Raw genomic sequence first — 13,868 nt, forward strand, 5'->3', positions numbered from 1 at the left:
CCACTCACCTCTCTTCAATCCATTCTCTAGACCACAGACATAGAGGTATCTTTCTAAACAAACTCTGATCATGATTAGAATTAGAGTTAGAGGGTTAGGGTTAATGTTTGGGTTCAGGTTTAATATTCTTTGGTGGATTCTCACTGATGCTAGGATATATTTCTTAATATGCCTTGATTATCCTTTGTGCTTACCTGAAGCAAACCTCCATGGATTCAACCCCATCTCACTGATCTTCCTTCCTTTGGCTAAATGGTACCTCTTTGTTAGGGACTAAAGATTTGCATCCCACCTCCTCATCCCCCAAATTCAAGTGCAATGTATTTAGAGGTGGTGTTTGGGGAGATAATTAGGGTTAGATGATGTCAATGAGCATGAGGGTAGAGACCTCCATGAAGGGATGAGTTCTTTTAAGAAGAGGAAGAGACACCCAAGTGGCTCTCTCTCTCTCTCTCTCTCTCTCTCTCTCTCTCTCTCTCTCCCTCTCTCCTTCCCTCTGTCTCTTCCAGCAAGAAGGCAGCAGTCTGCAAGCCAGGAAGAGGGTTCTCACCAGGAACCAAATCTGTGGGCCCCTTTGATATTAGACTTCCTGGCCTCCAGAATTGTGAGAATCAAATATCTGTTGTTTAAGCTACCCAGTCTATGGTAGTTTGTTATCGCAGCTCAAACTGACTAAGACATCATTCTAGTTCTGAGTTTGTCATTTCCTCAGAGTCCATTCTTGTGTCCCATGGATAGAATCCCTGCCATGTACTCCCACAGCACCTTACAGATTTCCTATCAAATGACTCATCACAGTTTATGGTACAGACTTGTTTCATGCCTGTCTTTTGTGCTAGACTTTAAGATCAAGAGAGCAGGGATACCCTCACCTTAGATTATCAATGCCTGTCACTGTGCCTGAAACATAGTGGGCATAAAATAAATGTGTAATAAATAAGTAAATACTTTTATTCCATCATATTGCTATGTTTTTGCATATTCCTGTGTATTTCCTGCAGTGACAATCTAAAAATCCCTCAACCATCAAGACTCATCATCTTCTCTTGTAGACCCACCTTAATATTCTCAGACAAAGGTCGCTACCTCTTTTCTGTTTTCCTACAGAAAGACCTTTATCACATTGTTTTGTTTCTCTCTCACACATCCCCACTAAATTATGAGCAACTTCAAGGCAATTATCATCTTAAGCATTTTTCTCTCTTCAATGCCCATGATTCAATACGTGTTTGTGGAATAAATGGATAAATGATTTTCTTGAGAAGGAGGTAGGTTAAAGTAATATTTCTTCCAATATTGAGAAATGGAGCTATTCTAACTGTTCAATGATTTCAGTTGCTCATTACCATATTTGAAAGGTATTATAAATATACAAGAAACAATATTCCATTTTTAAAAAGAGGTATATAAAATAAGGGTGTAAATATACTCATTTTACATTTCACATTAGGAAAATACCTTCAGTTAATTATGAAACCATTCTTTCAATTCCTAAAATATGTTCACTACAGTACATATTTTAGCCCGCTCTTTATTTTTAAAAATAATTTTTAAGTAGTGCACATTTCTTAATTCTCTTTAGGAAAATCCATCGAAAACATTAAAGACCATACAATTTTAAGTTGTATCATAAGTTTCCACTATTCTTTCACGATTATTTTTCTATTTTTATTTCTTTGAACTACCAGTATCATGTTCCGACTGTACTTTGTACAAATCTTTTGGAGATAAAGTTTATAGAAGGAAAAGATTAAAGTTCCCAGAGTCAGTGAATTGTACTATTTCAGATATTTGTCATTGACTGGTCACAAGGCATTGATGGAACCACTTTGTGTCTCTGGAACGACTCCATTAGGCCTCACATGAAGTGTAGCAATCAAGACTGTAAAAGTATACCAAATGGTCTTTTAAGTTCCTTCTTGCTCTCCGCTCCTGCTATGGGCTTTCATAGCTGCTTTGGCTTTATCCAGCTTGAAGAACATTTTGTATTATTTGGGACAATTATAGATGGCTCACAGTGATTTGCCATATTAGTTTTTAAAATATATTTTTATTGATTTTAGAGAGGAAGGGAGAGGGAAAGAGTAATGGAAACACACACACGCTTGTGCACACACACACACACACACACACACACACATACACTCACTCAGACTGGGACAATTGAGATGCACCTGTTCATCTCACATGCACACCTTTGGAGAAATTCCACATAGACATGAGGACAACAGCGAACTCCATACAGACAGCTGTAATGGCCAGGAATGCATTATTTTCTCATTAACATTATAATAAAATGACATCAAAAGAAAAGATATTCTTCAAGGACCTGCTGTATTTCCCCTCCTCAAACATTCCTTCTTCTCTTTCATGTTAAATGAGTACCAACTCTGTCTCCAACCACACTAGGTGCTATTGACACCAAGGCAAATAAAACAGGTGAGGTCCCAGCCCTCCTGGGACATACCTTAGAGAGCAGTGACACTCTTGGCATTTGAGGTGGATAATTACGTGTTACAGAATCTGTCCTGTGTATGTGGGATAGTTAGCAGCATCCCTGACCTCTATCCAATAGTACACCACTCACCCTTCTGTTGTGACAGCAAAACACTCTCTCCAGACATTGCCAAATGTCTCCTAGGGGCAAAATTACTCTGGGTTGAGAACCACTATTTTAGAGGGAATTATAACAAATTATTTTCAATTAGAAATCCTGGTAAATGTCACCTGCCTCTTCATAAGTTGTACCATCTTCAGAGAAAGGGGTTTCCTTTTCTTTCTGGCTGGTAAGTTCTTCCAAGATTCAGTTTCAATGTCCCTTCCCCCACTCAACTTTTCCAAGAAAAATCTACCCCTTGTTCTTTGATCCTCCTCGTGGACTCCATTAGACTTTCTTAATACATTGTTCACTGAACAAATACAAAATATCTTTGTTTTATTTTGAGATCAAATATCTTTGTTCTGTCTCTTTACTTGTCCATCAACCCAAAACCTGTTGCTTGTTTGTAATGCGTATCTCAAAGACCCTGGAGAATTATCTCTAAACTAGAGGCCCATAGCACAAAGAGATTCGTGCAATACGCCTTCCCTTCCCCTGGCTGTCGGCACCAGTTTTCCTCCAACACCTGAGACCCAGGCCTTTGCTGCTCCAGCTGGAGCTTTCAGTCTTCACTCCACCGCTTAGTGCCTATGTATGCAAATTAACCACCATCTTTTTTGTGTTAATTTGTATACTCTCCTGATTGGCTGGTGAGTGTAGTGGAGGGACGGTCAATTTATATGTTTGTCTATTATTGGGTAAAAAATTCTTTAAAGCATTATATGATTTCATATTAATAATTTATTACCTTTTAAATTTAGGTGCAGTTGGTATATGATCGTATATCGGTATACTCATTTCAGATGTACAATATAGTAATCTGACATCTTTATACCTTACTAGTACAATGTGATCACCTCACAAATTCTAGTAATCATCTGCTACTGTGTAAACTTACCACAATATTTTTGACTATATTCCCCTTCCCTTTTTCACCTGTCTCCCCACCCCCACCCTTCTGGGTTTCACTTAAATGTGAAATTTAAAAAACAAACAACCAAAACAAAAATAGACTCATAGAAACAGAGATCAATATACCTTTATTTTCATGAACTAATGAACCATTTTCTCCTGTTAGGTAAAGTAACTCCTCCCCATTAGTGAATGGCCCCTACTTCAAATTTTAATGAACAAAAGATTCCAGTATATACAGATTTGGTTTTGTGTATTTTTTTCCAACCTCAAGAATCTTAATTTCAGTATATAAGAATGATGCATCACTCCTATTGGGAATAATTAGGAAAAAAGAATAGGTGTTAGGAATAAAAGTAAAGCAAAGCAGATGGCATGGCAGTAACCGAGGGTTTTGCCCTGAGGCTTTAGGAAATAAGGGAATTGGAAGAGACATAAACCAGGGCCTTAAAATGGCACTCCCGCAGCTGCTAGGAAGGAGGCAAGTGATATTTGTGTAAGAGGGGCCTGATGGTATGTGCTCTGAGGAGTTATGTCTGAGACTAAGGGTGCAGGAGTCAACAATTCGAAATCATGAAATCAGAAAGGCATTGTGAATTTGGATAGAGAACCAGCTACAGGGGAAAAGTCCTTTCATATGTATATTACCTTCAGCAAAGCAAAGCAAATTTATGGGCATTTCATTGAAGTGGCAGGGGAGGGAGACCCTGAGAAATTTCTATTGAGCAAAAGGTAAATGGAAAGCAATTGTACCATAACCATTATTAGTAATTTAAGACATGAAAAATGTCACTGGTGCTCTCCTTATTTAGCATGCTGTCTTGAGGGTTCTACTTTAGAGATTATACAGAGATTTATAAGGGTTTGCATCCAGGCCCTCTATTACCTTATTTTCCCCATAAAATTTTAAGTGCCTTAAACTGAAATATCTACTTATCCCCACAATTGGGAAGGAGCTACTATATTTGTGACATTTTCTGAGCTTAGAATCTATATCTTATCCCTGTATCTGCCTCTGCATTTGCACCTGGGACATCATTGGAACACCATCATGGTTCATGGAGCATGCAATCCAAAACAGGACATGGTTAGAAGAACTGGCAAAACTCATCCTCTTCTTTCAGATGGAGATTCTGAGAAAAAAGTGGAGAGCGGGACCACAGAAGTGGACTCAGCCGCAGGCAACAATAGGAAGTCAGAAGCAGGGAAAGCATGTAGATAACCAGTATGTGTTGGGTCAAGCCAGGATGGCCATCACTGAGATAGTGCAAGAAGGAATGCAGGTGTTGCATCCGGTGCTGGAATATAGAGCCCCAGGGAAACACTATTGCAGACCCAAGCAACAGTAACGGACATGCACATGGAGGCAGGGTGCTGAAGTGTAGGGGCAGGACTCGGGTCTCCATGGTGTCAGGAAAGGGCGACAAAGGGAAGGTTGCCAAGATTATGTTTCAGGCCTAGTTTTCAACATCGCGTCTTGCACAGACAGATTTGCTGAGTGAATAAATGAATGGATAAGGGAATAAAACGAAGAAAGCCAATCACAGGGGAAACAGGCCCATTATCAAAAGAGGAATTCAGGTGCAAGAAGATGGAAGATATACTCTAAGAATGGGCATACCATTTCGACTGGGTTTCAGATAGATGAAGCCGAACAAAAGAACAGGGCCACAGAGTGAAATCCAGGGAGTGACAGTTAGAAAATGCTACAATCGGAGCTTCTTAAATTCATCGCACACAAGGACAGGATCCGTTTCCAGTCTTTGCAGGCCTGGATCTGCAGGTGTGCCTGAGGGGCCACAGTTGTAAAACCAGGACTCTGCTAGAAAGCCCAGCAGGGACTCACAGGTAGAAACAATGATTTTTTGAAGTTGTAGTCCAGCATTTGGTACATCCTGAAATGGGAAAGTCTATTTTCTTACTAAGCCTCTTGGGTGCTTCGAAAGGAAAGTCCATTTTTTAAGGCTCCGGGGTGCCATTTTTATTCCAGTATCCAATCATGACATGGGAACTACAGGGAATAGAAGCATATACCTGTGATGTCAATATATAAACAAAATGTTTGAAAAACATCCTCTGAGGGTTGGGGGTAGAGGGGCATTTTCTAGAATGAGTAATGAATGGATTTGCAGTTAGCCCTGAATCTTTCCTGTCTCACCTGAATTATTTAATTACCTAGGGAGGTCCAGACCAGGTCCTCAGAGTGGTGAATTCCAAAGCACTGTAACAGGGAGAGGTTAACTGGCCCATAGAGGAGCCAAGGCTATCATCCAGGCTTCATCAGCCCTGAGTTGTAACCATTGGGCCAGTAACACTTAGCTTTCTCGAATTCATGTATATCCTTCAGAACACATTTTCCACTGTAAGTTTAAACAGAGTTTGAATCAACAAAAAGGAATTAAAACTGTCTTTCTTTGCTGTTACAAATACTGTGAATAAAGAACAATTAATAGTCTTTCAGAATGTTCAGCTACCTATCCCCCTTGAACCAAGGAGAATCAAGAAAAGAAGCAATAAGTTAACATGCATATTAGAGAGAGAGCAAAAATAGATTTGAAGGGGGTTTTTTGGAGAGAAGAAGAATAAAGAAAAGAAGTTAATATTTTCTTAACTGGCCTCTCCCACTTTTTCATCTTGTCCGGCTCACATCTCTTCTCCATGATGTTAAATTTAGATAGATCTCAAGTTTAACCATTTCTCAGTACTAAATCACCTGGAAGGCTGTTAAAGCACAGATTGCTACTCATCCACAGAGTTTCTGATTTAGTAGATCTGAGATGGGGCGTGTGATTTGTATTTTTAACAGGTTCAAAGGTGATGCTAGTATCACTGGTCCAGGGACCACACATTGAGAACCACTCACCTCGAGGAAACCTTTAACTCTCCTGAGCCTCAATTTTCTCCTCTGTAAAATAGTAACTAATATTCAGACTGTTATAAAGGTTAAATATTGTAAAATATTCCAGACAAATGCTTGATGCTATTTTAATTTAAAGAAAAGAGCAAGAGAATGGGAATCAGGTCTACCATAAGCTACTTTATTACACACCTCTCTAGACATGTTTACTCATTTATGAAATGTATTACTTCACACAACTAAAACTTACTGAATACCAGCTGTGTACCTGATGCTGGCCAGCATTCAGAAATATGATAGGAAACAAACTCTGATTCCACACATTTGTAATTATGATTTGGATGACATCTAAATGGTCTTCTAACTCTAAATTTTGTGATTTTATAATTAATAAAATTAGCATTTTCTTATTCTTCAGTCACTTTGTTCTTCATATCTCTGACCCAATTAAATAAAATCTTTATGAGATATCAAAGAATAATTATGCTATATTGGGTGAGTTAGCTAAAATATGTTCGCATATTATTCAAGTAAACTTCATATGTTAATTGCCACTCTTACCTATCAATCAAAAGAAAATTTTAAGTCTGTGGGTTAAATGGTAAACCATCAATGAAAAAAATAACCAGAATTTACACTTAAGTTCTATAGTCTCCAGTTATGTCATGCCAAATCAGTATTCAATTATTGAGTAAATACTTGTTAAATATCTATTATTCAGCAGGCACTATGCCCAGATCTAGGGTTGGAAGTGTGAATAACATAGGCATCGTCTCTGCTATTAAAGACTTCACATTCAATTGAAGTCAGTCAATGAGCAATTAACTCCTTTAATTAATTCATCAATTATCATTGTGATAGATACTAGATATTAGGAGTACAAGGCATTTTGAAAATGTACAATAGGTGAACTTGACCTATTCTAGGAAACTGAGGAAGCCTCAGACAAATCACTTCATCTCTCAAAGCCTCAGGTTTTTGCTTGTAAAATTGGGAATAATAAAATACACCCCACTAAAGTCTAATTGTTGGAGGTTTGAGGTAATTCATGTAAAATTCCTGGCACAGTGCTTAGTACACTATATAATAGGTAGTTATGATGTCACATTAACTAACTAAAGGACTGTTCATGCAAGTAGAGAATGCCAAAGGTCAAAATCAAATTTTAAATTCTAAAGAATTCATCAGTAATACCACTAACTTAATTTTCTAGGTTTTTTAAAAGATGAAATATAAATTATATAATTCTAAATATAGTATCACATACAATTAGATCTTTATAATTCTTCTCTATAGTAATGTAGGAACCAAAAAGAATGTATCTTGATTCAACTTAATGGGTGAGTCAATCAATGACCAACACCCAGAACCTTTTTTGCAACTGAGGTAAAGTCTCCTTATGTCTTCAAGTCACTTGAAAAGAATTGAAAAAATATGAGCCTGGGAACCAAGCCAACCAACCTTCTAATAAGTCAGAGTGAACTTTGGAATGCATCAGCATTCCGGTGCTCGAAAATTTAAGGATGGCTTTGGAACAAGCTGAAGAAATGTAATCAGCATCTTCTCATAATAACAAGGTGCACTTAATTTAAAGCTGAAATTTGTGTACCCTAATAGATTCCCTCTGAATTATGGACCATTGACTATGGAATAGTCAATAAAAAGATACCACAAAACAATTATATCCATATATTCAGTATGAGTACAAGAATACTCAAGTGGTTATTTCATATTTCTAAACTTGAAAAATGGGGCACTAAATCCCACATTAATTCTCCCAGATTCAGCTGGGATTTATAACTATTATATAAATAGATTCTGTCTACACATTTTATAGGACCTCCAAAAAAATTGATCATTCACTACCAAGTTAAAAAAAAAAAGTTGTGAGCCTTAAGTGTTCCTTGTTTCAACACTTACAAAGCAGATGAGGAGGGGAATATTGAAGGAAACCTCAGGTGAACATTTCAATGGAAGTCTTTAAAATGGGGTAAAATTAAACATCTGCTTTCGATGATCTCATCCTAACATGCAAAATTCTCTTCCATATTAATCTCAACATCATCCTTAAACTATACCCCAGGTTTTTCTTGACTTCTATTATCCAGTCATGCACCAGAAACCAATGTGTTGGCCCACCACTGATGGTATGCACAACGGTGGCCCAATAAGATTACAACGAAAACTAGATTTGGGGTGGTGAGCACACAACAGAGTATATTGATATCGAATTATGTTGGTAAACACTTGAAATTTATATATCATTAACCAATGTTACCTGAATAAGTTTTATTTTTTTATAAAAATATTATAATGGAGCTAAAAATTCCTATCACCTAGTGATGTAGCTGTTGCAACACTGTAGTGCAGTGCATTACTTAGCATATTTATGGTGATGCTGGTGTAAACAAACCGATTGTGCTGCCAGTTGTATAATAGTTTAGCACATGCAATTACAGTAGTGGGCTGTACCATCTACTAAGAGATTTGCATAAGTGCACTCTATGGTGTTCACACAACCATGAAATCACCTAACGCATTTCTCAGATGTGTTTATTACCTCACTTTTCCACTTTCTCTCGGCTGAATTCAATTCCATTGAAACCGTCCTCATTAGTGTCACCAGTGACCTCCACATTGCTAATTTATGTAACCTTTTCAGCTTTCTCAGAAACACAAACTTTTCAGCACCCAAAAAACTATGCTCTCCTCCCCCAAACAACCTTTATCTTGCCCTCAGTAATGGAGACACTGTGGTTTTCTTCCATCCTCATGTCGCTGGTGCTTCTTGGGCACCTTTATATTTTCTTTTTCTGTTCATTGATGACTTGATGGATCATTTCAGGGTTTTATCCTGGGTTTCAGTATTGTCCTTTTCCATACACACATACAACCTGAAATATTTCCTCCACTCCAAGGACTTCTGTAATCCGATGACTTCTTATCCATAAATCTAGGCCAAGTATACGTTTTGGGCTTCAAGCTTAAATATCTAATCATCTGCTAGACCCCTCCATTTAATGGTCTACAAACACCTAAAACTCAACATACCCAGATTTGCCTTCATTTTCCTCCTCTCCTTTACCCCAAATCTTCTCCTCCTCAAATGTTTCCCAACTGGATGGACAATAATACCTGCAGGCAGCCAGTGCTATGGCCAGCAACCTGGTGATGCTCCTCTCGTCTTCTTTCTCCCTCAATCGCCACAAACTTCAGAGTCTTTTTCTTCTACTTCTGAAATATTTCTAAAGCCCACCAACTTCTCTCCAACTCCACCAACACTACCCTCGTTCAGACCACCATGCCATTATTGTTTTCCTTCAGAATTACTGCTCCTAACTGGTTTCTGTCTCTGCTGTGTTCCCCTTCTAATTATTTCTCTACACTGAAGCCACAGTCGTCTTTTTAAAAGCACTCTCTCATTACATAATTTCTGTGCTTAAAATCATCCAAACACTCCCATAACATAGTTAAGAAAACACAAGCCCCAGAATATAGTTTAAAAGATGCTGTTTGATTTGATCCCCGCTAAACCCACCAAGCTCATTTCTAGTTCCTTCCTCTGTTCTCCCCCTTTTCTCCACAATCTCACATGCTGAGACTTCCATTCCTCGGACCTGCCAAATATCTTCATGCCTCTGTTCCTGGATTTGTCCCCATCTCTGCTAAATCCTGTTCACATGTAAAGCTTGAGCTTGTTGCATCCTCCAGGAAGCCCTCCTTGATTCCAGCCACCTAAATCTAGATTAATTGTTCATCTTAAATCCTCTCATAAACACATAAGCTCCCTATTCTCCCCATCACAGTACTCCCAACATTTTTCTCTATCCTCCAACAGACTAGAAGCCCCCTGAGGGCAATGACCACATCTTTCTGTTTTGCAGTCATACACCCACCAAATAATATAGTAATTGGCACACTAAATATTCTTTAAATGAGACCATATTACATATATATGTAATATGGTCTCATTTAAATAATCAGCAAGAACTGAATAACCCAACTGATATGATGTAGGGCAGGAATTTCCATGTCTTTCGAAGAAATATCACACAGCCCTCAAAACTTTTCAGATACCATCTTAATTGCTAATATCTACTTAGCAATTGTTTGACAACCAAATTAGCTAAAAGCTAGAACTAGAATGAGATAGTGTGGTATTAATGCTTTCCACAGAGTGGATCCTTAATAAGTGTTTGAAAGGAGACGTCAGTCAGATGCGTACTTTGATCAAAGAAAGGAATAGAAGTATAAAACAATATGGCTTTTGCAGGCTGTTCTGCATTCCTTTAGCAGTCAAGTTCCCAGCCATTCTCTTGCCATACTTTAAAGTGTGCCCCAGCTTGTCATCTTAGGTCATAGAGAACTGAAGAGATCATCTTTTTTGCAACAGAGAATGATCTAGCAATAGGAACCCAGGTGCTGTCTAGCAGCAAAATGTAGAAGCCTTTGATCTCTGCTTCCCTTCTTGCATCCCCCACTCTCAATCTCTACCATCCTCAATCGACTTTCCTTACTGCTTGCTCCTCCTACTCAGTCTCAACCCCCCTTCCCAACACTCTCACCCCTGCCCCGAGTCACCAAGCTTCCCCTACAGTCACACACACCATCACAGCCATCACCAGGACACTCACCTTAGGCCTTGGGTCAGCTCTCTTCCCAGACCCACCCCTCGCCACCCAAAAGCCACTGGCTGTTTGGAGACACAAAATATTAAAGGGATCTGAAGGTAAGTGTTAAAGAATTCCTCCTATAGCACAAACACTTGATTAACTATCTTTTCCATTGATTGATGAGGAAGAGAAAGAACGGGACAACATAATGTGTAAAAACTGCTAGAACTGGAATCTGTCTCCCACTTTAAAAAGAAAAATTCCCCTTCGGTTTTCTCCATTTTCATTGTTCTGTTTAGAGCAAGCACCTCCCACCAATCACTGAGGACTGCCTGCTTCAAACCCTGCCACATCAGCAGGGAGGGAGCCAAGCAGCGTTTGGTGTTTGCATCAGTTTCCAGGAATGCGTTTCAAGTTCTCCGTTTACTGTGCAGAGATGTTTTTCCTTTAAGTTTATACTTGTGTGCTTGAATCCATAGTTCTCCAGTTCTCAAAAACTGAGCATTTTTATGCTAAATGGGAAATCACAATTCCACTTACCAAAGCTGTTCTAAAATTTAAATGATCAGATTGAGTGTGGATTCATTCTACTTTATAATCACCTTCATAGAAAGGACCTGACACCCTTTCAAATTCCTTTACTCAGGTTATTTCAAAAAGTCTTCCAAAGTTGTCCCCAAGTCACTGCCTTTCCTTAGAATAAAAGAAGAATGTATTATGGTTTTTGGTTGTCCTCTTTTATTTGGTTATTCTCTTTTTGTTTGTTAGTTTTTAAGTTTAGAGGAAGCAAAGAGTTTAATATTCAGTCCCTTGTTTTATAGTAGCTGCTGATGAGTTAAACAGAAATTCTTCCTTAAAGTACAGTCCCTCCCTCCTCCCCCCCCAGAAAAATGTGGGGAGAGGGAAGAGATGGGGAGGGGAAGAAAGGAAGAAAGATTAATAAAGAATTATAATTTCTCTTTGATAGAGATGGAATTGACCTAAAGATGCCCCTTTAGCGTTGACTCCTGGGGGGGTGGAGGGGGCACTTTAAGTAATCCAGGGCTGCCTCATATGGGTGCTGGGCAAGCAGAGGCACAGCCCAGACCTATGGCCTGTCCTCTGGGCCAGAAATGACACGTCAAGAGGCTGGGAAAGGGGACAGCCACTGAAGTTGACTGCACTCAGCATTTCACAGTTCTCAGGAGCTCCGGCCTCCCACCCGCCCCCCCCCCCCAATCACCCCACCCCCGAGTATCTCAAGGTCAAGGCCCCAGCTCCTCCTCTCCCTGGTGGAGAGAGTTAACATCCATGTTGACTGGACGCTGCTTAGGGTGTTACCAGAGAAGACTGCCCATGTCCCAAACGCGAATTAGAAGCCCCTCAAGACAGGCTAGGGCTAGGCGGTTTCCCGATCTGTGGAAGGAGCTGGGAAGAAGGCAGGAAGGTGCGTGGGGTCAGTGCATGGGCAGCAGGTGAAGAGGGATTGGGGGCTCACTAGAGGGCTATCTGAGTCCAGGCTCAGGATGAGGCTAGTAAATGCAGACAAGGAGTCTGTGAAGCAGAGGAGGTGGGGTTCTATACCGCATGAGAGAGGTGGCCAGGTCCATCTGGGGCAGTTATGTGCAGGCCAGACTCCCTAAAGTCCGTTTAAAATTAGCCTCAGCAGAGGGAAGACAGCGGGGAAGGACTCCCCAAAGACTTGGTCTAGCCTGGTGTGCGCAAAGCATGTGCACAAAGCATATCCTCCCCGGTGCTGGGTGCCACGCCGCCCTAACCTGCTCCCCACCCCGCAACAGTGAGCGTCCTGGGGTTCCTGCCTAACCCTCCACAGACAGAATCCCCCTATCACCACCCTCTCCTCCTCTCCCGAAGCCAGGAAAGAGGGGGGGGGGGAGAGAGAGAGAGAGAGAGAGAGAGAGAGAGAGAGAGAGAGAGAGAGAGAGACTGCTGAAAATGTGGGCACACACACTCTCCAAAGAGGGGAAAAGACTGGAGAAAAGCTAGGCGGGGGCTGGGGAGGGGCGGGGGGCGGGCTGGAGGGGGCGGGGGAGGATAGCCAGGGCTGCGCCACGTCTTCGGGTCCTGAATCCCCCCTCCCCTGCCCCCTCCGCGCCCGCGGGGCCCTCTCCACTCTGCCGGTGGCCCGCAGGGCACCAGGTGAGGCCGGGCTGGACAGCTCCTGCTTTGATCTCCCGGCTCCCGTCCCCTCCACAGCTACCCCGCGGCCCCGAGCTCCGCAAACACTGCCCACGTCGGTGTCTGCTGAGCGCTCCGACGTGTCCACAAGTGTTTCCAAACTTGGAAAGGGCGGGGGAGGGCGGGGGGATGGGGAGGGCGGAGGTATGCAGACAGCGAGTCAGAGTTTCCCCTTGAAAGCCTCAAAAGTGTCCACGTCCTCAAAAAGAATGGAACCAATTTAAGAAGCCAGCCCCTTGGCCACGTCCCTCCCCCCTTCGCTCCCTCCTCTGCGCCCCCGCAGTCTCCTCCCAGCTGTGGCTGCCTGGGCCCCCAGCCCCAGCCTTCCCATTGGTGGAAGCGCTTCTGGAGGCACCCTCGGGCCAGGGAAACTTTGGCCGTATAAATAGGGCAGATCCGGGCTTTATTATTTTAGCACCAAGGCGGCAGGAGGTTTCGGCTAAGTTGGAGGTACAGGCCACGACTGCATGCCTGCGCCCGCCAGGTGATACCTCCGCCGGTGACCCAGGGCTCTGCGACACAAGGAGTCTGCATGTCTAAGTGGTAGACATGCTCAGCTTTGTGGATACGCGGACTTTGTTGCTGCTCGCAGTAACGTCGTGCCTAGCAACATGCCAATGTAAGTGCCTTCAGCTTGTTTGGGGCAGCGGGGAGAGAGAGAGTTTGGACGGTTGGGCAAGAAGGAAAAGGAAAGCCTCAACTAAGTTCG

The 13,868-nt window shown here is 41.5% G+C and overlaps 1 protein-coding gene across 1 annotated transcript in view; it reads left to right on the forward strand.

The window, feature by feature from the left end:
* The first annotated feature begins 13,465 nt into the window (after positions 1–13,465).
* Positions 13,466–13,868, forward strand: part of COL1A2 (collagen type I alpha 2 chain) — a 36,304-nt gene continuing 35,901 nt past the window's right edge. Inside the window, exon 1 of the mRNA XM_059712335.1 lies at positions 13,466–13,778. Within this exon, the coding sequence (XP_059568318.1) occupies positions 13,709–13,778 (70 nt within the window). The 5' untranslated portion in view covers positions 13,466–13,708. The remainder of the gene's footprint in view (positions 13,779–13,868) is intronic.

Source organism: Myotis daubentonii, chromosome 10 (genome assembly GCF_963259705.1).
Source record: "Myotis daubentonii chromosome 10, mMyoDau2.1, whole genome shotgun sequence".
Lineage (NCBI taxonomy): Eukaryota > Metazoa > Chordata > Mammalia > Chiroptera > Vespertilionidae > Myotis > Myotis daubentonii.